The sequence below is a fragment of the Prionailurus bengalensis genome, chromosome B4 (assembly GCF_016509475.1).
Source record: "Prionailurus bengalensis isolate Pbe53 chromosome B4, Fcat_Pben_1.1_paternal_pri, whole genome shotgun sequence".
Classification (NCBI taxonomy): Eukaryota; Metazoa; Chordata; class Mammalia; order Carnivora; family Felidae; genus Prionailurus; species Prionailurus bengalensis.
This window is the reverse complement of record NC_057358.1, coordinates 21,759,718-21,782,437: the sequence shown is the minus strand read 5'-3', so window position 1 is coordinate 21,782,437 and position 22,720 is coordinate 21,759,718. Positions and strand designations below refer to the sequence as shown.

Here is a 22,720-nt window from a genome sequence, read left to right as displayed (position 1 = left end):
GCACTATCGACAATAGCCAAAGTATGGAAAGAGTCCAACTGTCCCTCGATGGATGAATGGATAAAGAAGATGTGGTATATGTATACAATGGAGTATTACTCGGCAACCAAAAGAATGAAATCTTGCCATTTGCAACTATGTGGACGGAACTAGAGGGTATTATGCTAAGTGAAATTAGTCAGAGAAAGACAAATATCATACGACTTCACTCATATGAGGACTTTACGACACAGAACAGATGAACATAAGGGAAGGAAAGCAAAAATAATATAAAAACAGGGAGGGGGACAAAACAGAAGAGACTCACAAATATGGAGACAAACTGAGGGTTACTGGAGGGGTTGTGGGAGGGGGGATGGGCTAAATGTGTAAGGGGCATAAGGAATCTACTCCTGAAGTCACTGTTGAACTATATGCTAACTTGGATGTAAATTTAAAAAATGAAATAAAATAAAGAAAAAGATGTTTCTATCAGCTGCATCCCTAGGTAGTTGCATGGAGCAGAATTTCTTGCCAACTCAGTGGGAATTGTAGTGTGAGTGAGAAATTCACTTTTGTTGAATCAAGTTACTGAGATTTAGGATTGTTTGTTAGTACAACATAACATAGCCTCATGGGACTAACATACTGTGATGGACCAAAGGATAAAGGAATCCTAGATAGGGGCACTTGGAGGGCTCAGTCAGTAGAGCATGCGACTCTTGATCTCAGGGTTGTGAGTTTGAGTCCCACATGTGGCAAGGAGTTTACTTAAAATTTAAAAAAAAGAGTCTTAGATGTATCTACGGCCTAACCTATATGCCCTTGAGTGAGCAGACTAAATTATACTACCTCTAAGGTCCCTTCAGCTCTGAAAACTCTGATATTGCAATAACACAAAGCAATCTCATGGGAGTAACAAAGAAATGTCACCTTTTGTTTAAAAAATAAGATAAAATTTCAGTTATATCAAACCATCTCAGAGAATGAATTCAGCCAGAATAATTTTTAGGACACTTTTCTTGGCCGTAGAGGCAGAAAGCAGATTTCCAACTCTGTTGGGACTGTACATAATGGTAAAGATATATAGGGTCTAAGTAATGGGTTAAGAAGCTTTCCTAGGAGCAAAGCAATTAGGATTTAGGCATGAACTTTGTAGCCTCTTTAGGCTCACAGGTCTTTTGCTTAATTTCTAGTGCTCATGAATATTGCACAAAGGTGAATTTCTCTGATAACCAGGCTCCAGCTATACAGGGTGTTAGTGTATTTCTCTACAGCAAACCCAGCAACACAGATCCATAATTACGTGGCTAATATGTACTTGACAGTTTGAGAGATACTTTGCAGGCCATTTGCAAAAACGAACATTATGGAAAGAACTGAAATAATTTGTTCCTCGTGATGCTTCGGTGAGGCAATATAGCATCATGATGAAGCATGTTAGGTTCTAGAACAATACTGTGTTCGGATTCCAATTTCACCCCTGAAAACTGTGAAAGTGGGCAAGTAAATGAACCTCTTGGTGTCTCCATTTTCTCATTTTTAAATTGCAGGTGATCAAAGTGATGTGTTAAATGCCTAAAAAAGTTGCCGACACATAGTAAGCACTCAGTAAAGATTAGACTTGTAGCGATTATTTTTTTCAGTCCTTTTAATATATTTACTGTATTCATAAGGGTTCTCCAGAGACACAGAATCAATAAGAAAGATTTGTTATAAAGGGTCGGTTCCTGTGACTGTGGAGGCTGAGAAGTCTCACAGCCTATGGTCTGCATGCTAGAGGCCCAGGAAAGCCGGTGGTGTAGTTCCAGCCTGCACTGGGAGGCATGGGAACCAGGAACCCGTGGTCTAAATCCTTGTCCAAGTTCAAAGGCTGGGGAACCACGAGCGTGAATGTCTGAGGGCAGGAGAGGGTGTCTGTCACAGCTCAAGCAGAAAGCTAAGTAGTCCTTCCTCCCCCTTGCTGTTCTATACAGTCTCTCAACAGATTGGATGATGCCCACCTACATTAGTGGTGGGGGGGGGAGGAGTTCTTTACTCAGTCTCCTGATTCAAATCCCAATCTCTTCCAGGAACATCCTCACAGACGTATCCCTAAATAATGTTTTACCAGCTATCTGGGAATCCCTTGGCCCAGTCAAGTTGACACATAAAACTAACCATCACAGGGGCACCTGGGTGGCTCAGTCAGTTAAGCATCTGACTCTTGATTTTGGCTCAGGTCATGATCTTACGGCTTGTGACTGCTAGACCTGCATCGGGCTTTGGGCTGACAGCACAGAGCCTGCTTGGGATTCTCTCTCTCTCCCTCTCTCTCTGCCCCTCCCCGCCAAAGTAAATAAATAAATTTAAAAAACAAAAGATGCTCTCTTTCTCTCTCTGCCCTTTCTCTGCTGTCACATGCACACTCTCTCTTTAAAAAAAAAAAAAAGACTGGGGCGCCTGGGTGGCGCAGTCGGTTAAGCGTCCGACTTCAGCCAGGTCACGATCTCGCGGTCCGTGAGTTCAAGCCCCGCGTCAGGCTCTGGGCTGATGGCTCAGAGCCTGGAGCCTGTTTCCGATTCTGTGTCTCCCTCTCTCTCTGCCCCTCCCCCGTTCATGCTCTGTCTCTCTCTGTCCCAAAATAAAATAAACGTTGGAAAAAAAAAATTAAAAAAAAAAAAAAAAAGAAAGAAAAGAAAAGAAAGGGAAAAAAAACAACTAACCATCACATTTACTATTATTGATATCATGTAAGAGCTGCAAAGAACATAAGAGTATCCTTTGATTAATTTATTAATTTTTCATTGGTCACTGTGTTAGCCAGCATTTTCCAGAGAAACAGAACGAATACGATGTATAGAGAGATTTATTTTAGGGAATCAGTTCACGTGATTATGGAGGCCGGCAAGTCTAAAATCTGCAGGGCCTGGCAGGCAGGCTGGAGATCCAGGGAGGAGCTAATGGGACAGTTGTAACCTTCAGGTCACCAGGCGGAAGACCTAGGAAAGAGCTAATGTTACAGTTCGAGTCTAGAGGCCACCGGCTGCAGAATGCCCTTTTGCTCAAGAGTGGGCAGTCTTTTGTGCTATTCAGGCCTTCGACTGATTGGATGAGGCCCACCCACATTATGGGGGACAATAGGTTTTATTCCAAATCTACCAACTTAAATGCTAATCTCATCCAAAAACCACCACAGAAGCATCTAGAATAATATTTGGCCATATATCTGGGCAATGTGGCCCAGCCAATTTGACATACAGAATTAACTATTATAGTTAAACATACAATTTTTCCTCACCGGGCCAATCATCTCAATTGGTGGCTTGAACCTAGACCTAGAATTTCCTGGTGGGAACTCAGCACTTGCCATCCTTCCCTCCTTTCCACTTGTACATTCATGATGGGAGTTTCCTTCTTCATAAAGAATGAGGCAACAGAGAAATAGGGTCTTTCTGGCCCAAACAGCTCCTTCTCCCCCCTGCCATGGGGTATGGGATTTCAGGCAGCCATCTGGCTTTGGCAGTCTGGATTAATGTCTCCCCCCGCCTAGAAATAGCAGCCAACAGTATTTGCCTGCCTAGTTCCTAGTGTGAACCACGGAGGTACATTATGCTTAAGAAATAGCTCTTTTAAAGGAACTTACTCAGAATTTCCCCATCACTGATTCATTGAACAAATACTTACTGAATTCTTACTATGTGGATGGCCCAGGCTTGGGCTGGGAATATTCAAGGACGAATTAAACAGATACAGATTTTACACGTCAAAATCAGTTACAATGAAGATTTGATTACGTCTTCTGGCTTCCTAGAACACTGACTTCATTTGGTCACGCACAATTCTTACGTTTCTTTGCATCGATGCTATATCCTTCAAAGAAATTTGATGAAGGTAAAGATCGGCTATTCCCCACCTCCTCGCTCTCCGCTTGCTCATATTGAAAGCAAGTCTCAGGATGCCTGGGTGGCTCAGTCAGTTGAGCATCTGAACTTTGGCTCAGGTCGTGATCTCATGGTTCGTGAGTTTAAGCCCCACGTTGGGCTCTGTGCTGACAGCTCAGAGCCTGGAGCCTGTTTCAGATTCTGTCTCTCTCTCTCTCTGCCCCTCCCCTGCTCAAGCTCTGTCTCTCAAAAAAAAAAAAAAAAAAAAAAAGAAGTTGAAAAAAAATTTAAAAAAAAAGAAAGCAACTCTCCCACATTTTTTTTATTAAAAAAATTTTTTAATGTTTATTTATTTTTGAGAGAGGGAGAGAGAGCATGGGGGGGGGGGGGGCGAGGGGCAGAGAGGGAGGGAGACGAGGATCCTAAGCAGGCTCTGCACTGACAGCAGAGAGCTTATGTGGGGCTCGAACTCACTAACTGTGAGATCATGACCTGAGCCAAAGCTGGACTCTTAACCTACTGAGCCACCCGGGTGCCCCTCTCACATTTATTTTTAAAAACACTCATGGCAAGCAGACCCCAAGAGGTTTATGCAGGCTATTTGTGGAGGTCTCCAGAGCCCCACCTTTCTGTCCTGGTAGGTGCACTAACAGCAGGCGTGAATGATTCCTTCGAAGCCGATGTGATAACATTCCAGAAGCAAGATCCTAGTCCCTGTCAGTAGGCATCGGGCAATTACAAATCAAAGGCTGGACGGAGGACTGTCAGGGGATCAAGCTCCAAGCCCCATCCCTCAAGGTTTAAGTTCCAGCCTCCCTGAGACTCTTGCATACTTTTCCTGCAAGGTAGACAGGGTTTCTGAACGATTTTGGCTGACCTACATAGCTTGAAGATCTTTAAATTCACCTATTGAAGCCCACTTCTAACATCGACTGTGCTAGTCACTAGGCCACTACGTTCACCAACAAAAACCCACTGCTGACATTCGGTATATTAACTAGCATGGCGTGGCTTGTTGGTCTAGAACGGTTAACAGCAGAGCTTGGAGTAGCCTCTTCAGTAAGTTTGAACTTCCTGATTTGAGCAAGAGTGGATGTGCCATCCTAGACCGTGAGCTCCTGATCAGAACCTTGGTAGAGCAGAACCCAGGTAGCCTAAGTCCCTCTCAGGGTACCTTGAAGCATTTCTAGGTAAATAAACAGGCATAACAATAACAAATTGGAGTTTCACGCTACCGAATTCTTCTGTGTCCAATATTCCCCGTGAGTTCTCAAAATTGCTAAATTAGAATGTTTCACTCCACGTTCGAAGCAGATGGAGTTCGAAGCAGAAGGACAATGAAGGTGTTCATATTACGCTTGCTGGAATACTAGTTCAAGAGCCGAGCTGACTTTCTAGGCAAAGCCTGACCTGGTGGTTCGTTATGGGGAACGTCTTGTCTCTAAGTCTGGTCCTCCAGTAGAAGGTCTAAGCACTGTATCTTATTTATCAATTCACTTAGGTCAAAGCACAGGGGAATACTCACGCTAACCCAAACCAGATGTCTGCTATCCAGATTATGTCTTTTGTGTGAATCTATATATCCAAGGATCTGAATTACCCTGTGGCACTAGAAACAGAACAGAGAACTAGACGGTCCTACGTAGCTGATTTATGGCAGTCTGATGAGTGTTCCGCTCCTCGTGACAGTAAATCCCAGCCTTCTGTGGTCTGATGAAACGGAGCCCCCGGAAAAGGGCTTCGTCTCATCAATTCTTATTATTTCTTTCACTGATTCTGGGATTCATACCTTTACCGTCTTTCGTTGAAATCTCAGCTGCACGAACCATGGTAATTGCCCTTTTATATTACTCTCCATTCAGACTTCTACCCTTCCAGAGTCACTTCGCTGCATATTGCAATTTGCAGTATATACATATTGCTCTGTATATGTTGCAAATTTGCCAGGTTGTGTTGGCAGGCATGCAGACCCACTATGGTCAGTTGGCCAGACCCAGGAGACTTCCCGAATTTCCCTCAGCAGCAAGGTCACAAACCTTCTTGCAGGTGGCCTGACTTCGGCAGACGGCTAAGCCCTACCGTCCTTTTTTCTCACATTTTTACCGATCTCCCTTTTAAACGTCTAGACCAGCTCCAAATAGAGGCTATGCTCTATCCCAGCGCTCAAGGACATTTGGCAGTAAGATCCAAATTCCACATCAAGACTGCTCCTGCCCAGCTCCCATCATACTTCCCATCTTGGTTTTCAGTTCTAGCCACGTGACAAACACTTACCGATGGATTTTTTACAAGAGTGGATACGCTATGTCATTGCAGCAAAATTTAAGACATAAAAATGATGCAGTGTCAGGAGGTTTTCCATAAAGGATTTAGTAGTATAATATTGTCCTGGCTAAAGACCTGGCCATTTCCTTTCCCAACCCTTTATTTAAGACCTTGGGTTATGGATGAAGCACAACATAAAACAAGTTTACCTAACAGAGCCTGCACCACATAATCACAGATTACAGCTGGTGATAAAAGAAAAATAAGCACTTTACATATGATGACTCCAGAAAGAATTTAAATTACAAACCTAGCCTGAAAACTCTTGGCTTTTATTAGACTACAGGACCGATAATATCCAAGTGGAATATATAAATGACTATGTTTAGAGTCAGCACTTGACTCGTAATCAAATCCTCATGCTGTTTCATCTGAGATGTTATCACTTTTAATAATTGGTGGGTGATATTTTCATATAAACACACATTACATTTATACCCGTTTCAAAGAAGCTTTTGAAAAGTTAAAATTGTGCCGCAAGTAACACAAAGTTAAAAACTTTAACTTACAAAGTAAACTGAACTATTAACTTAAAAAGTAAGAAGTATTTTAGCTTATAAGACATTTCACCTTTTTTTTTTTTAATTTTTTTTCAACGTTTTTATTTATTTTTGGGACAGAGAGAGAGACAGAGCATGAACGGGGTAGGAGCAGAGAGAGAGGGAGACACAGAATCGGAAACAGGCTTCAGGCTCCGAGCCATCAGCCCAGAGCCTGATGCGGGACTCGAACTCACAGACCGCGAGATCGTGACCTGGCTGAAGTCGGACGCTTAACCGACTGCGCCACACAGGCGCCCCAGACATTTCACCTTTTTAAAAATGGAAAACTTTAAACAGTGTATTCCTTAGCTATGGTTTAGAAAGGAGGGACCCGCGTTGTTACAGGCCTGGTTAGGATCTGTTTTACCATGGGCTGCCTGAGCCGGGTGCTTTTCTTCCTTTATAGATTGCTCCCAACCATCCTGAGAAAGGTTGATTAGCCAGTTTTTACTGGTGAGAAAAAAGAGGCTTGGAGACGTTAAATCAATTTTCCAATGTTCTAAAGCAGCTAAATTTCACAGGATTTATTTATTTTTAATGTTTATTCCAGAGCTCGTGAGCTTTCCACTCAAAACCATCAATTAATTCATCGTGAGATACAACAGCGTGGATTTAGTATGACAAATGCTTTGACAGGGCCAACCCCAGTTGTTTATAGGTGAGAACATGATCTGAAATGACCAGTTTTATAAGGCAGAAGGCCTGAGAGGTAAACGTAGGTAACTGACAACAAGAGAAGTGCGTTAGGTAGTTAATAGTTTCAAAAACAATCCTGCTCATAACTTGGTCTCCCAGACACTGAAATCTGAAACTCTTTGATATGCTCTAGCAAGGCTTGAAACAAAGAAGTTTTGTTCAGTCCATGTTTTCGTGGGATGGTGTAACTATGTCCGCATCAGCCAACAAATGCTGCACAGAGCTGACCAATGACTCATGAAGTCTACCGTGAGATGTCCCTCTTCAGTTTCAAAATACTCACTTTGAATTGCATTAACGGAAGCAACCAACAGCTTGTCACGGTCTTTTCACCACCTTAGCCCAGTCCTAACCAGATTACATTTTTTTTTTAAACAACAGACTTCTAAGTTTTTTTTTTCCTTTGAGATAATACGTTTTATTTATTTTTTAATATAATTTATTGACAAATTGGTTTCCATACAACACCCAATGCTCGAGACAAAGCATGAGAGGGGGAGGGGCAGAGAGAGAGAGAGAGAGAGAGAGAGAGAGAGAGAAAGGGAAACATAGAATCCAAAGCAGGCTCCAAGCTCAGAGCAGTCAGCACAGAGCCCGAATTGGGACTGGAACCCATGAACCGTGAGATCGTGACCTTAGCGAAAGTCAGACGCTTAACCCACTGAGACACCCAAGGTGCCCCTAACCAATTTACATTTTTAATTTTACCTTTTAGAATTTTTACCTTTTAGAATTTTTATGTGCACTGTGATAAAAAAAATCACTTACGATAATTATAGATTTATACATTTCTCTCTTTTAATATACTTTTTGATTATGATGAAATTTCCCTCAAGAGACTTAGAAGTTAGATTTTGAAAATAAAAATCTACATAAAATAAAAGTAACGCTTTCTGTCTTCACCTTCTCAAAGGAAAATAAAACTTTACAGAAGATCATGTTGGCATTGGTTGCGATTAATTTTTTAGTCGTCTTCGGATTGGGGCCTTCGGTCTTTGTCTTTAAATACAAGAGCAGTGTTAATGCTACCTAATTTCCTTTTTGTAGTTTGAGCTGCCAATATGAAACTTACTTTGTTTTCACACGATTATGAGAGAAAATATTGTTTTCCTGTAGCCCATGTGTTGAAATGGAAATCTAGTCTACTTAGCTCTAAAACTAGCAAATGACATACTATGACATTAGAAACGATGTATCACCATTGTCAACACGTAATTTAGAATAACGGATAACAACAGCTTGACCATTAAGCAGTTTCTCTTAGGATTTTAGACACTTTGCAACAATGAATTCCACACTACACTCCATCGCTTAAAACCTAACGCCGGAATTCTGACCTTCATACTAAGTAGGAATGTAGGCTGTTGAATGTGTGCAAAGAATTTTTTGTCCACGAACGCCTACGTCTGTGGTCAAGTGGCAGGTGTAGGCAATTCATCAGGCAGCCCTCTTCCTTCTTATTAAGGCACTGATCCGGGCGCCCGAGGGTCCTTAGGTCCCGAGCATGGCTATTTGTCGTCCGCCGGGAGGGCGCCTTTTGGCGCAGGGTGCACGGCCAGGGAGGCGAGGGTCGCCGATTTTCGTTCGAACGTCGCGTGGGGAGGGGTGTTCGTGTGAAAAGAAAGGCGCTCGGGAGAAGGGGCGGCAAGGAGAGGCGGGGGCGTGGTGGGATGCTGCAGGGGCGGCTAGACGGGTCCAGCTTTCCCGGGGACACTTCTGCGGCGGCCTGGCCGTGGGCGCCCGGGGCACAGGGCGCCGGGTCGGGAAGCCCAGAGTCAGACGCGCGGTGCCAGCCGCCCGGGCCCCTCCGCGCAGGCGCCGCCCATTCCCGCGCTCCGCCCGCCCCCAGGGGTCGCCATGGCAACGGACGCGGGGTTCTGGACTCCGACTCCCCCGAGCCCGCAGCTTCGCGGGAGGCGGCCGGCTGAGCCGCGGACTCCGATGGCGGGCAAGGGCGACACGCCCGAGACCGAGGAGTGCTGGAAGATCCTCGAGAGCCTCGAGTCGACTATTGAGCAATGCCGGTTCAGCCCCAGGTGACCCGCGCGAGCCGCAGCGCCACCCCTCGTCCGCGCGCCCCTTTCCCGCGCCTCCGCGCCCGCGCCCCGGGCCACGGCCCTCCTGGTCTGATTTCTTAAGTGTATTCACGTAAACTGAGAGCACGGGTTCTGGAGCCAGAGGGCCGGAGTTCAAATCCTGCGACCCACTGCAGGGCCCCTGAGTTGGGCGAGTCACTTAAAAACTCTGTCTCAGTCACCTGCTGGGAAAGCAGCCGGGGTGGTGCCGAGCAGCGCCTACTTCATAGCCCACAGTGAACTTGAAATGGGTGCGTGTGGGTAACGTGTTTAGAAGTGTGCCGTACATATATATACATAGTACCCTGTAGGTGTTTGCCAATATTCTAGTTATTTCTTGCTGCTTTCTTTACGTCTCCTCCCTCCTGTGACCCTTTGCCCTCCCCCCTCCCCCCCCCCCGCCACATTTTGTTTGGATAACGTAGAGCTGATGTATCTGGAAAAATGTATTTTTCTTTCTGAAATCAGTAAGTGGCCGGCACTAGGTTAGCTACCGTGTGCAAGCACTTAAAATTCTCCAAGTCAGGGGTCTCACGGTGCCAGGTGGGCTGGCTTAGAGGCAAGTCCCACACACTGAGGCTCCGGAGTGAGAAGAAGGGACGAGCGAGCGCCGTACTCGCCCGATGGTGGGGACTGACCCAGTGAGCCAGTGCTGCTTAAGTGGGTGCGTGTTAAATCAGGTTTTTTTGGTGGTTGTGAAAGTCACATATTGCCGGTGGCACGTAATAAGCACCATGGGCACAGTGTCTAACCTGTTCGGCTTGTTTACTGCTAGGAATGACTTCCTGCCTGGGCATTGCGTGGCGTGTGGCTCTCCCACAAAACACACCGGCCCCGCTCAGCGGACAAGGTGACGTACCAGGTGCCCAGGGCATGCTTGGGGCCCAAACAAAGGAGCCGCTGATGCCCACGTGAATTCCTCTTCACCCCGAGTGCCAGGGGGACCGGGTTGGTGCTCTGGTAGAAGAGGCTGGAGTGCTGTCTGCCATCCTGGGTTTAGGGCACAGGTTGGCACCGGGCAAGCAGCAGCCTCCACCTCCTCTGAAGCCCCGCCCTTCTAGTCAAGAAACCGATGATGAGCCAGCAAACTAGACGATAAATAAGTTAGCCTGTAAGCGCTGAGGACGGAATAGCAGGGAGGGAGCAGAGGAGCTAGTGTGTGGAGTGGGGAAGCGGATGGTAATTTTAGACACTGATGAAGTTTTAGGGTGATGGGGGCTTGGTTCGTAGGGTCCGGAGCCAACAACCAAGAAAGAATTTTGGAAGATGTCTTTGGTGCAAAAAAGTGATTTTATCAAAGCACAGGGACAGGACCCGTGGGCAGGATGGGGAGATAAAGTCTAGAGGGTGTTTTCGAAGAGAATTTCACATGCTAAAGACTTACTGGAGGCCTAGCTGTTGTCAAGCTAAGGTGGGTTTTCCCTCTAGCAAAGCATTAACATTAAGACCCTCAGGAGTTCCTGGACTTTAGGCTGTTGGTGGTATCGCCTTGATTGCCCTTTTCTAGTAAACAGTTTAGCCATTTGTGGGTGTTTTTTTTTGTCCTTTCCTGTTTTGGGGTAGCTTGGAGTATCCAAGGAATTACATGTCCCACCTCCGGGGGCGGGGGTGCTGTGAGCCTGTACTTTGCCCCCAGCTTGCCCCCCACTCCCTCATCAACACTGTGGTCAAGGAAAGCTTCTCAGAGATGACACTGGAGTGAAGAAATGCAGGCTGGGGTGGGGGGAACCATTCTGATCTCTCAGGGGACAAAGTGTTCCGGGCAAAGCACAGGAAGCCGGAAGGGGTGGGGCTGGGTGTCTGGGGCCCAGCCAGGACCCCTGTGTGCCTGCAGCAGAGAGAGGGGAGCACAGTGGAGAGGAGGTCAGACCTAAGGGGGACAGTGCCAGACGGTGGTGTGGGACCTGGATCATCAGAAGGACCTCAGCTTTGACTTTCAGTAAGGTACCAGATGTGCTTTTTCAGCACCGCCAAGCAATTCTCCAAATGTCAACACTGACTGAGTGTCCTACAGTTTAACTCAGTGCTGACACTGCTACCTAGAGACGGCCTCAGACACCACAGGTTAAGGGCTCAGTCCCACCAGCCTGCTCTCCCCCACCCCACTTCAGGTGCCAGTTGCAAATCCAGGTTGTTACCTGTGCTTCTGACCGTTCAGCCTTAAGTGAGCGGTTCCCCTAACTCCCTCTGTGGGTTCAATTAATTTGCTAGAGCCACTCCTAGAACTCAGGGTAGTAAAGGAGACAAATACATACATGACCAGATAAAGAGACACATAGGGTGAGGTCTTGAAGGGGCCAGAGCACAGAAATTTCTCTCCCCATGGAGTTTGGAGTGTGCCACCCTCCTGGCACCTGGCTGTGTTCTTGTTCATCAACCCAGAAGCTCGCTGAGCCTTGTAGTTCAGAGATTTTTATGGAGGCCAATTACAGAGGCCCAATTGATTGAAATCATTGGCTTTTGGTGATTGGGCCTACCTCCAGCCCCTTCAGAGGGAGGTCTGGTCACGGGACTGACAGGTTCCACCCTCTAATTGTGGTTGGTTTCCCTTGCAACCAGCCTCCATCCTTAGGGGCTTTTCACAAGTCCCCTTAGGAACATCGACTAAGGTGTGGTTCAAAGGAGTTTGTTATGAATTACAAAAGACACACAGTTGACCTTTTTCCACATCGAGGCAATTTCAGGAACTGAGGACAAAAGACCAAATATAACAAAAGATGATCCTATTGCCCTTGTCCTTCAAGAAATTCCAAGGGTCTTGGGAGCTTTGAGGCCCGAACCTTGGATGAAGACCAAAATATATATTTCCTATTATAAATCACACTGTCAAAGATGGGAAGCCATTGCGGGGTGGGGGTGGGGTGGGGATTGGAACAGAGGAACAATTTCATATGATTAATCTTTCAACTGGATTACTCTGGCTGCTGTTTTGATAATAAATTATAATGAAGATAAGGGCAGAAATGGGTAGACCAGTTAGGTGGTATGGGGGGAAAATCATTTTGCCTTCACCTTTCTGTGTTCTCAGATGAGACCAACCCCATAATAAAAGATAGATTAACAGGAAAAAACAAACAAACAGAAGTTTAATAGGGTGTATGCCTCTTGTATACACACATGAGAGATACCCAGGAACACTGAGTAACTCCTTGAAATGGCCCAGCCAGCACCTTAAATACCATCACCTAAACACAAAAGATGGAGGTTGGGTAGAGGGGAAGAGTGAGTTATGGGAGATTGTCCATGGCTGTTATGCAGATTTAAATTGGTGCCTTCTTATTAGTAAGCTTCTCTTGTGATTTACTCATCCTTTTCTTCCTGGTCTGGAGAGGAAGACGCTTCCAAATGGCAATATTTGTAAATGTAAATTTATAAAATATATGATGTAATATATGTAATATAAATATACATAATATGATATATTCTTTATAAATGTAAATTTACAGAAGGATAACTTCTGCTTTGTTTTCAGAGCTTCTCTTGTGTCTGTAGTTCTCAGAATAATTGACTCACAATAATCCTCATGCCAAAGAGGCATACTTTGAGGTACCATATCCTGCTTCTCTTCAAGTCTGATGTCCAGAAGAGAGGTCCAGGCTGGCTACATCAATTTGGGAGTAATTAGCACAGAGACAGAGAGGCTGGAGGACTTGGTGAGATCACCTGGAAAGCGGGCACAACAAAGAGAAGTCTCTTTGAGCCTGGGGTACATCATAGTTGTGTATTCTTGGAGGAAAGAAAGAGGGAAGCAATGTTTTTCTTATTTCAAATTGAACAGGACTCCACGGTGAAAGTTTAGCATGCCGAATGCCATCTTCTTCGACTAATTCATTAATGAGCATTCGTTAGGGTAGTCTATTCTGGGATTCAGTGAGAAGTATCATTGCATTCTATTAATAAATATTCATGGGTCTGTTTTCTATAATAAATTTACATGTTAATTTTGTATCTAGTTTATTAAAAAAAAACACAATTGTCATCTTTCCAAGATTGTATTTTATGCACAACAACCAAGCCATTATTCAGAAGTTGAATTGCTGAGACTATAAATAAGGACTGTGTAGGAACCACTTAGCTAATTTGTTGTGATGTGGGTTTCCATTCTAGGCACGGGGGCTGCCATTTAAAATTAGAGACATTTGGAATGTGACGGGAAACTGAAGAATGAACCGTCATGTTTCACTTAGATCTTGAATGAGCCAGATCTTTCTGAGTCGATTATACAAAAATTTAAGACTCGAGAGACCTTGGAGCCGTGAGCCTGTTCCCACTAGGGATGGAGAACTGGAATCTGTCACTTCAGGCTTATGATTCTAGAGGAGTTATTTCCTCTCTTCAAATCCTGGTTTCTACATCTTCAAAACAAGAAAGTCAGTATCTCTCTTATGAAATTATTGGGAGGATAACCTGAAGGGAAAATGTGCGTGTTAATGCATATATCTTAACAAGCACACGGGACCAGTTAAGCACTCAATACATAGTGCTTAATATAATTTTTAGATGCTCTGTAGGAGGTATCTATAGAATTTTTGGACTTGATTTTAAAGCATCGTATTGTAGTATTATAACATTATGGCACCAGAAGGAATAACTGAAAACATTATGCCAAGTATGTAGATCATATCCTGAAAATATATGTATCGGAGGTGTTTTAAAAATACTTTTAACTTATTTTTACCAGCGTTATTGGCATGTAATTGACATGTAACATTACATATGCATAATAACTACCCACATTCCATAAACCTACTGTCCACAAAAGATTTTTTGCTTAAAATGGAAAAGCAAGAACATACATGTTCAAGCTTAATGAAAAATGAAGTTGAATAAGAAAAAAGAGCTACTTGGCACCAGGGAGGGTAAAAGATTGCATTTCTAGACTGGAGGATGAAGCATTGAGGTCTGTGAAATGTGCAGCATTGTAGAATATAAACAAGTTAAGTCGTTGTTCGTATTTATTATATCACTGTAGGACTCGGGATCTAGACAAGAGGGAGAAACCTTGCCAGTATTTGAGTGGGGGAATATTTCCCGTTCCTTATTAAATTTTAAGTATTTTAACTAGTAAAAGTACGAGAAGTAAGTGAGAGGATTCATTTTCCGAAATACCAAATAAAAGCCGTGCTGTCTAGTTAACAATAGATTTACAACCTATTGGAAAGATGTACGAACCCCCCGCCCCCAAATGGAGTCCCAAACCCCTAGACACTTCACCTCCCGGTTCTTCTTCCCTCTCCATCTCGCAGGCTTATTTTCGTGGGCTTTGCAATGAGCATGCACCAAAGAACTGAAGTCTCTGTGGCTCCTCAAGGAATGTACTTTGGGGCTTACATGGGCATGGGGCGGGGGGGGCGGGTGCTGGGTAAGGCTGTAACGTCTGTAGTACTCAGCCAATGGGGAGTCAGGGGAGGAACTTGCCTGCTAGGAGATAAATTGCCTGCTTTAACTGCCTGTCTGTCAGACACCCGCTCTTGCAAGAATGTTGACTACAGCCTCGCCTCACTGTGCCTGAGTCTCCATGTCCCTCCTTCGATGGGGCTTATTTCCCACAAAAAAGGCAGTAACGTTGGTAAAAGAAGACTTTAAGCAGTATCCTCACAGCAATCGAAGACTGGAGCTGTGATCCCAAGGGCAGAGGGAGAGTAAAAAAGAAAGGAACTAAGAATTTAGAAGACCCTCACTTCCACCCCCGTCCCGGTCCAAAGCGGATGTTCAGACCTCTTGGGAGAGAGCATGGCTGGTGGCAGAGAAACTTGTCGGAGTGGTGGTGAGTGGCCAGGAGACTTGGGGGAAGATGTAGGCAGGCTGAGGTTCTTTACCCAGCTGGGAGATCCACATCTTCATTCCTGAAGGTCCTGAGTTCTGAAAAAATAACTTGCCCAGGGTGCCTGGCTGGCTCAATCAGTGGAGTCTGTGACTCTTGATCTCAGGTTTGTGAGTTTGAGCCCCATGTTGGATGTAGAGATTATTTAAAATCTTAAAAAAATAAATAACTTTCCCTCTACCCTTCTAGGCAGGTTCTTGGCTGAGACCCCTGTAGGAAAAGACAGATTACTCGTAGAAAAACAAAGAGAAGTTTAATAACATGTATACCTCCTGTATGCATGGACCCCAGCAAATTTAGTAACCCCCCAAATGGCCCAAGCTACCACTTTAAATACTATCTCCACCTAACGACAAAAGAAGATGTTGGAGGGTGAAGAGGGAGCCAGTTGTGGGAGGTTACCAAGCAAAGCACAGTAAAGGAGGGTATGGTTGTTATGCAGATTTAAGTCCTTGCCTTGTTAAATTTCTAGAGATTTAGTCTTCCTTCTCTTGCTGGTACAGCTTGGGAGACACCTTTACAAATGGAGATAACCCTCATAAATGTACATGTCCCTTACAAAAGGGCAATTTATGCTCTGTTTTCAGAGCTTCTGTCCCTGCTGGGCCTCAAAAATAACTCGCTCAAGATAATCCTTATACCAAAGAGGCATGCTTTGGGGTGGCAAATTCTGCTCCCCTTCAGCATGGAAATGCTAAAAAGCACCCCAGAGAATCCCCTGGGTTCCAAACGTAGCCTTCCCTGACTCCATTGTGTACCAACAACCCCCTCAACCCCTTTGTAATCAGAATCAACCATTTCAGCCAGACCCCATTCTCTCCAATTTGGTTCAAGGGCAAAAGGATAGGGAAGTGGCCAGGTAACCGTTCAATTAAATCTCATCTAACCCGCTGGAATTATTGTTGTGTTTCTGGGTGGAAGTAATCACCCCCTGAAAATGAAGACCTCCAAGCCAGCAGATCATCAAGTTGCTGGGACAGGAAGCAGTACTTTAAGGAGTGGGTTACGAGGTATCCTAGTGAGAGGAGCCACTTTACTTCTGTCTCTCGGTTCCTGGACCCGTGGCTGTGGGAATGAGAGCATCACAAGCTGATTCAAAGCATATACTGTATCCTGTGAGACAGAAACACATCCTCGCATGGGTTTGTCTCTCAGATGCCGTAATGGAATCTTACAGTAAGCTATTTTACCCTTCCGTTAGGCCAGCCACTACTGGGTGATGGGATATGTGATCAGACCAGTCATTTCCACAGGCACGAGCCCATGGCTCCACTTCTGCTGTGAAACTAGTACCTTCTGATAGAAGTGCTTGTGTGCACCATGTCACGATGGCGGATAAGGGCTTCTGTGACGGATGGTGGTTCTGGCAGATGCATTATGACCAGGGAATGCAAATCCGTGTGCAGAATACGTTCGTGTCTATCCCAGGGAGGATGATGGAAGAGGTTCAGTGTTATCAAGCTGGTACCCGCCCCCCTGGTTAACACTGCCATGTTAGGAACTCAGGATTGGTGTGTGTTGTTGGCTGAGTAGGCACTCAGTGCTTGCAGCAGCCAGGCCATCCTCCGTAAGGGGAAGTCCATGTCATTGAACTCCATCCCTGCCACCATAGCCATTTCGTTCAAGGGCCATTGAGCGAGCACTGGGTTGGTTGCAGAAACTAACCAGCTGCTATCCCCAAAGGATGTCATTTTGCCTCCTTGATCACTGGATACTTTCTCTGTGGTAGATTCCCTTTTGTGAGCATTCACAATGGGGCACAAGTATCATTATAGCCTAGGCCTGTTCTCAAAAGTTCATCCACAGAACTCTTCCCCAGACTTTCTTGTCACCAATTTCTCAGTCTTCTTCCTACCAAGTTCCTGGCCATTATCCACTTAAAACTTGAACAACAGAACATAAATTAATACAGATACGCAATCCTGGCTGTCTCTCATCCAGAAAAAGTAAACAACCAAATGTACTGCATGAAAGTCCATTCAGTGGAAGGATTTTCCTTCATGGCTGTCCTTCACGGTCACCTCTGAGCAGGGCTGTGGGACTAAAGGTATCCCCCTCCTGACGGCAGCACCCTCTGTTAACCAGGCTTGAGTTCTTCCTCCTCAATCAACTGATCATACGGAGCCGCCCATGAGGCTGTAGCCGTGGACTGAGGGGGAAGAGGCGATGCAGCGCGAGCCACATGCTCCCTGTAAATGTCGTCCCTTCTCCTTGAGCCTGGTCTCTTACATGTCCCTTCCATCTTACGAGACTGAAGCTGCCTATGCCCAATTTTACGGTTTGGTGGGTCAGATAAAACCCAGTTTGTCATGGGAAACTCAGGCCTGCTGACTCACGGCGACGTATTCCGTCTTTTCCAGGCTCAGTAGCAAGCCAGGGCTGTTTCTCAAAAAGGATAATAGTCATCTGTACAAGAAGGCCTAAGATTTGCTCTGAAATCCTAGAGGTCTCTGCTGCGATTTTCTTAGTGGTGCTTGCCACAGGATCACAGACCATCCCCGTTTGTCATAGGCACTCATGAGAGCCATTTTATCTGCTGGATCATAACATCCAAGTGGAAAAGCAGCTTGCACTACCGTAGAGATTCTTTTATTCTGGGCTCCCATAAAAACTGGCAGCCTTACCTGTGACTTGGGAAATGGGTTGAAGTAGCATATACAAATGTGGTATATGTCGCTTCCGAAGTCACACTTCATGGTTCTTTAAGGCCTAAAATACTGACAGTTCTTCCTGGTTGAAATTGGTGAAATTTGAGCTTGCTTGAAGAGTGCATATGACTTTTCAAAAATCATTTACTTTGGGGGCGCCTGGATGGCTCCGTCTGTTAAACATCTGACTCTTGATCTCAGCTCCGGTCTTGATGTCTCTCTCTCTCTCTCTCTCTCTTTTTTAATAAATTTATTTATTTATTTTGAGAGAGACAGAGATAGCACAAGTTAGAGGGGAGCAGAGAGAAAGGGACAGAGAGAATCCCAAGCAGGCTCCATGCTGCCAGCACAGAGCCTGATGCAGGGCTAGAAAACACGAAACCATGAGATCATGACCTAAACTGAAACCAAGAGTTGGACGCTCAACTGACTGAGCCACCCAAGTGCCCCAGGTCAGGTCTTGATCTCTCGGTCATGAGTTCAAACCCCCACCCCCTCGCCCCCGTTGGGCTCCATACTGGACATGAAACCTACTTAAAAAAAAAGATTAGTCTGAAATTACTTTGAATCTACAGAAAAGTTGCCAGAACAGAACTAAGATCTTTCATATCCCCTTCACTGAGATTCTTCAATTCTTAACATTTTACCATATTTGTTTTTCCTCTCTCTCCCTGCTTCCTCCTCCTCCTTGTCCCCTCCCTTTGTACACATTCACACATATAAAAACTCATACACTCATAATTGTTAGTCTTCTTCAAACATTTTGAGAGTAACTCTAGAATTGGTGCCCACCACTGCTAGGTATTACGGTACGATTTTCCTAAAATGGATATTCCCCTATATAACTAGCACACGGCTCTCAAAATCAGGAAGCCGACATTAGCGCAGCACTACAACGGGCCCCTTCAAGTTGTGCCAGGTGTACTAACAATAACTTTTTCCTTTTTTGTTCAGGATCCTATCTATGTATGTGTTGTGTTTAGCTATCCTGGCCCTTCAGGCACATTCAGTGTGGAAGAGTTCCTTAGCCTCTCCCTGGCGTTTATGTCCTTGACACTTTTAAAAAGTATTGACTTCAGATTTTGTAGGATGACCACCTCTATCTGATGTTTTCTTGTAACCAGACTCAGGTTATGCATTCTTGGCAGGAATGCCCCAGAAATGGAGATGGGCTCTTTCCAGGGCATCAACTTCAGTGGGCAAACGTCATTCAGTCTGTTTCCCCATTGGGGCTTTAACTTTGACCTTGTTGGGTTGGTGTTTGCCAGGGTTCTGTATCATAAATTTACCATTCTTCCCTTTGTAATAAATTATTATTTGGGGGGCACCTGGGTGGCTCAGCCAGTTAAGCGTCCTGCTCTTGATTTCGGCTCAGGTTATGATCTCAAAATTTGTGAGACTGAGCCCCGTGTTGGACTCTACTGGGACAGCACACAGCCTGCTTGGGATTCTCTCTCTCCCTCGCGCTCTGGCCCTCCCCCATGTGTACGTGCTCTCTCTAAATAAATAAATAAGCATTAGAAAAATTTTATTTTGTGAGTAGGTATTACAAAATCTCCTTCCCCACCCCCCTTGCTTCACTGAGATATAGTTGACACTTGACATTGTGTACGTTTAAGATGTATAATGTGATGATTTGGTATACATATATATTATAAAGTGGTTACTGCAATAAAGCTAGTTAAAACATCCATCACCTCACATAATTACTTGTGTGTGTGTGTGAGGACATTTAATATTCACTCTCTTAGCAACTTTCAAATATACAATACAGTACTGTTGACTGTAATCACTATGCTGTACGTTAGATCCCAGAACTTCTTTCTCTTAAAATTGGGAGTTTGACTAACATCTCTCCATTTCCCCACCCTTCAGCCTCTGCAACCACCATTCCTTTCTCTGTTTCTGTGAGTTTGGCTCTTTTAGATTCCACAGATAAGTGAGATCATACAGTATTTGTCTTCCTCTATCTTATTTTACGTAGTATAATGGCCTCAGTGTTCATCTATGCTGTCACACAAATGGCAGAGTTACCCTTTTTTATGGTGGAATAATATTCCATCGTATATAAACATTATATCTTCTTTATCCACTTACCCATTAATCGGCACTTAGGTTGTTTCCATCTCTTGGCTATTTTGAATAATGTGTCAGTGAACGTGGGGTGTAGATACTGAGATAATGACCTAATTTCCTTTGGATATATACCCAGAAGTGGGATTGCCAGTACATAAGGTAGTTCTATTTTTAAGTTTTTGAAACAATTTCTTAAATTTTGATTAAGAAAAATTCTCTTAATCAAAATTCCGCTGACCAGCCTTACCTGTCACTGATGACTCCCACCTTAATGAGTCGCCTCTGTTGGGGGTTGCCAAATGCTGGTTCCCTAGTTTCATCATTCTTTTTTACATTCATTACATTAATGTACCCAAGTCTCCCGATCATTCTGGCTCTGCGATGCTATTCCTGTTTCTCACACTACCCTACATTCTTGGCTACTGGGCCTACTGGCCTTTTCCCCTGCATGGCTTCCAACCTTTCTCATGGGGAAATCGACTCTTGTCATTGACCACGATGTTGATTCTTCCACTCTTGCGAGGGAAGGGAATGGAAGGAAAAGGAAGGTGGAAAAGATAGTGACTACATATAGTTTCAATAGGTGAAACTGTGGGGAGACTGTATCTTAGGCTATGGGTACTACCAAGGTACAGATGTATTTTGAGAACATTTAATAGGTGACCGTGGTACATAGTGTATATGCAATGAGAGATGAGTTCATCGCTGCCTCAGAATATATAACATATTTTTGTTCACTTGTTTACTGGTTGTCTTTCCCTTTACAATGTAAGTTCCATGAGAACAAAGACTTTACCTTGTCCACTCCTATTAGCTTTGGTGCCCAAAACAGGGTCTAGCAAAAAATAGGTACTCAGTTATGCTTTGTTAAATGTGTGAAGCTCAAACAAGTAGTTTGCACCCATATTTTGAAGGTCAGAATAAGAAGACTGTATTTAATTCTCTTTGACAAGGGAAGACGGTCAAAGTCTTTTATAGCAGGATAGTGAAACAACCAAGGTTTTTGTAAAATACCTCTTGGGATAATGGGAATGATAGATTAAAAAGAGAGAAATTTGGAGCCTTGTAGTAATTTTAGGAAACATTTATTATCTATATTTTATGGGATGCTTACTTGAAAGTAAAATGATTTTGTTTTATATCATGTTTTAAAAGATTTCAGGGGCATCTGGATGGCTCAGTAAGTTACGCATCTGACTTTGGCTCTGATCATGATCTCACGGTTCGTGATTTCGAGCCCCCCCGCCTCCCTCCTTTGGGCTCTGTGCTGACAGCTCGGAGCCTGGAGCCTGCTTGGGATTCTGTGTCTCCCTCTCTCTCTGCCCCTCCCCCGCTCATGCTCTTGTGTGTCTCTCTCAAAAATAAACATTAAAAAAATTTTAAAAATTCTTATCATAGATAATAAGATTCATCCATTTCTATAGTGTAGTATACTGAATTTTAACATAATATACTGAGTTTATACATAAATACATAAATATACAGTATATACATAAATATACTGAATTTTAACATAATAATTACAACTTGGTGGTTTTCGCAAATTATTTTCAAAAATGGTTGTAAATGTCAGGTAGACAAAGCTTTAAATATTGGTGATCTTTTTAGTTAATTGCTATATCTTAGTCATAAAAAAATTCAATACAGAGGTGTGTGGCGGTTTCAGTCAGAAGAACATGCACCTCTTGATCTCAGGGTCATGAGTTTGAGCCCCATGTTGGGTGTAGAGATTACTTAAATAAAAAACTTTTTAAAAATAAAATAAATATAAAAAATTCAATACAAGAAGCATTTATTGAGAGGATTTATGGGTCAGGTACCTGTCAAGGACTCTGCAGTGTTTGAGATCTTACCCTACTTATAAGCTAACAAGTTTGCTCGTTTCATGGCTGTCAGCAGAAGACACAAGACTCCTGGGTCAAAGACAAAGGACTTTATCATCATTGCAAAAGCACTATCCAGACTTTCATGCTTATTTCTGATGATTTGCCATGCCCCCGCAGTGCCATGAGGGTAACACTAAAGACCCATCATAGATACCTATATACACAGCGTGTTGCATTGAAGGAGGGGATCCCAGGGGCACCTGGGTGGCGCAGTCGGTTAAGCGTCCGACTTCAGCCAGGTCACAATCTCGCGGTCCGGGAGTTCGAGCCCCGCGTCAGGCTCTGGGCTGATGGCTCGGAGCCTGGAGCCTGTTTCCGATTCTGTGTCTCCCTCTCTCTCTGCCCCTCCCCCGTTCATGCTCTGTCTCTCTCTGTCCCAAAAATAAATAAACGTTGAAAAAAAAAATTAAAAAAAAAAAATAAAGGAGGGGATCCCTGAGCTCACCACTCTTTATAGTAAACAGTATCAGCCTGCTTCTTGGCAGAGGAAAGAAAGGCATTACCTCATCCTTCAAGATTGCTCCCTGCAAACTCAACTCCGAGGAATGGCCCGCGGAAAGAGTGGTCAGGATTTTGCATTCTTGGCATACGCAGAAAGAATGTACAGGGACACTCAGGGACCAAGGAGATGGCCTCTTCCAATAGTACTGTGTTAGTGCGAAAAAGATACAGACTCCTAAAATGAAATTCGGCCAAATCTAAAATACAATTTTCTGTGGAAAAACACTGGAAATATTAGTTGGAACTGAGGTATACAGCATTACCGGTGCTCCCTCCCCATCTGGATAACACTACTGATGAGATTT

General features: G+C 44.2%; 1 protein-coding gene across 2 annotated transcripts in view; it reads left to right on the top strand.

Moving 5' to 3' along the window:
• Positions 1-8,223: 8,223 nt before the first annotated feature.
• The window catches only part of CB4H10orf67 (chromosome B4 C10orf67 homolog), a 171,402-nt gene continuing 156,905 nt past the window's right edge, over positions 8,224-22,720 (top strand). The window contains exon 1 of one of the 2 annotated variants that reach the window (XM_043561556.1): positions 8,224-9,441. In XM_043561556.1, the coding sequence (XP_043417491.1) occupies positions 9,263-9,441 (179 nt within the window). In that variant the 5' untranslated portion in view covers positions 8,224-9,262. The remainder of the gene's footprint in view (positions 9,442-22,720) is intronic. The other variant, XM_043561555.1, reaches the window with a different exon arrangement.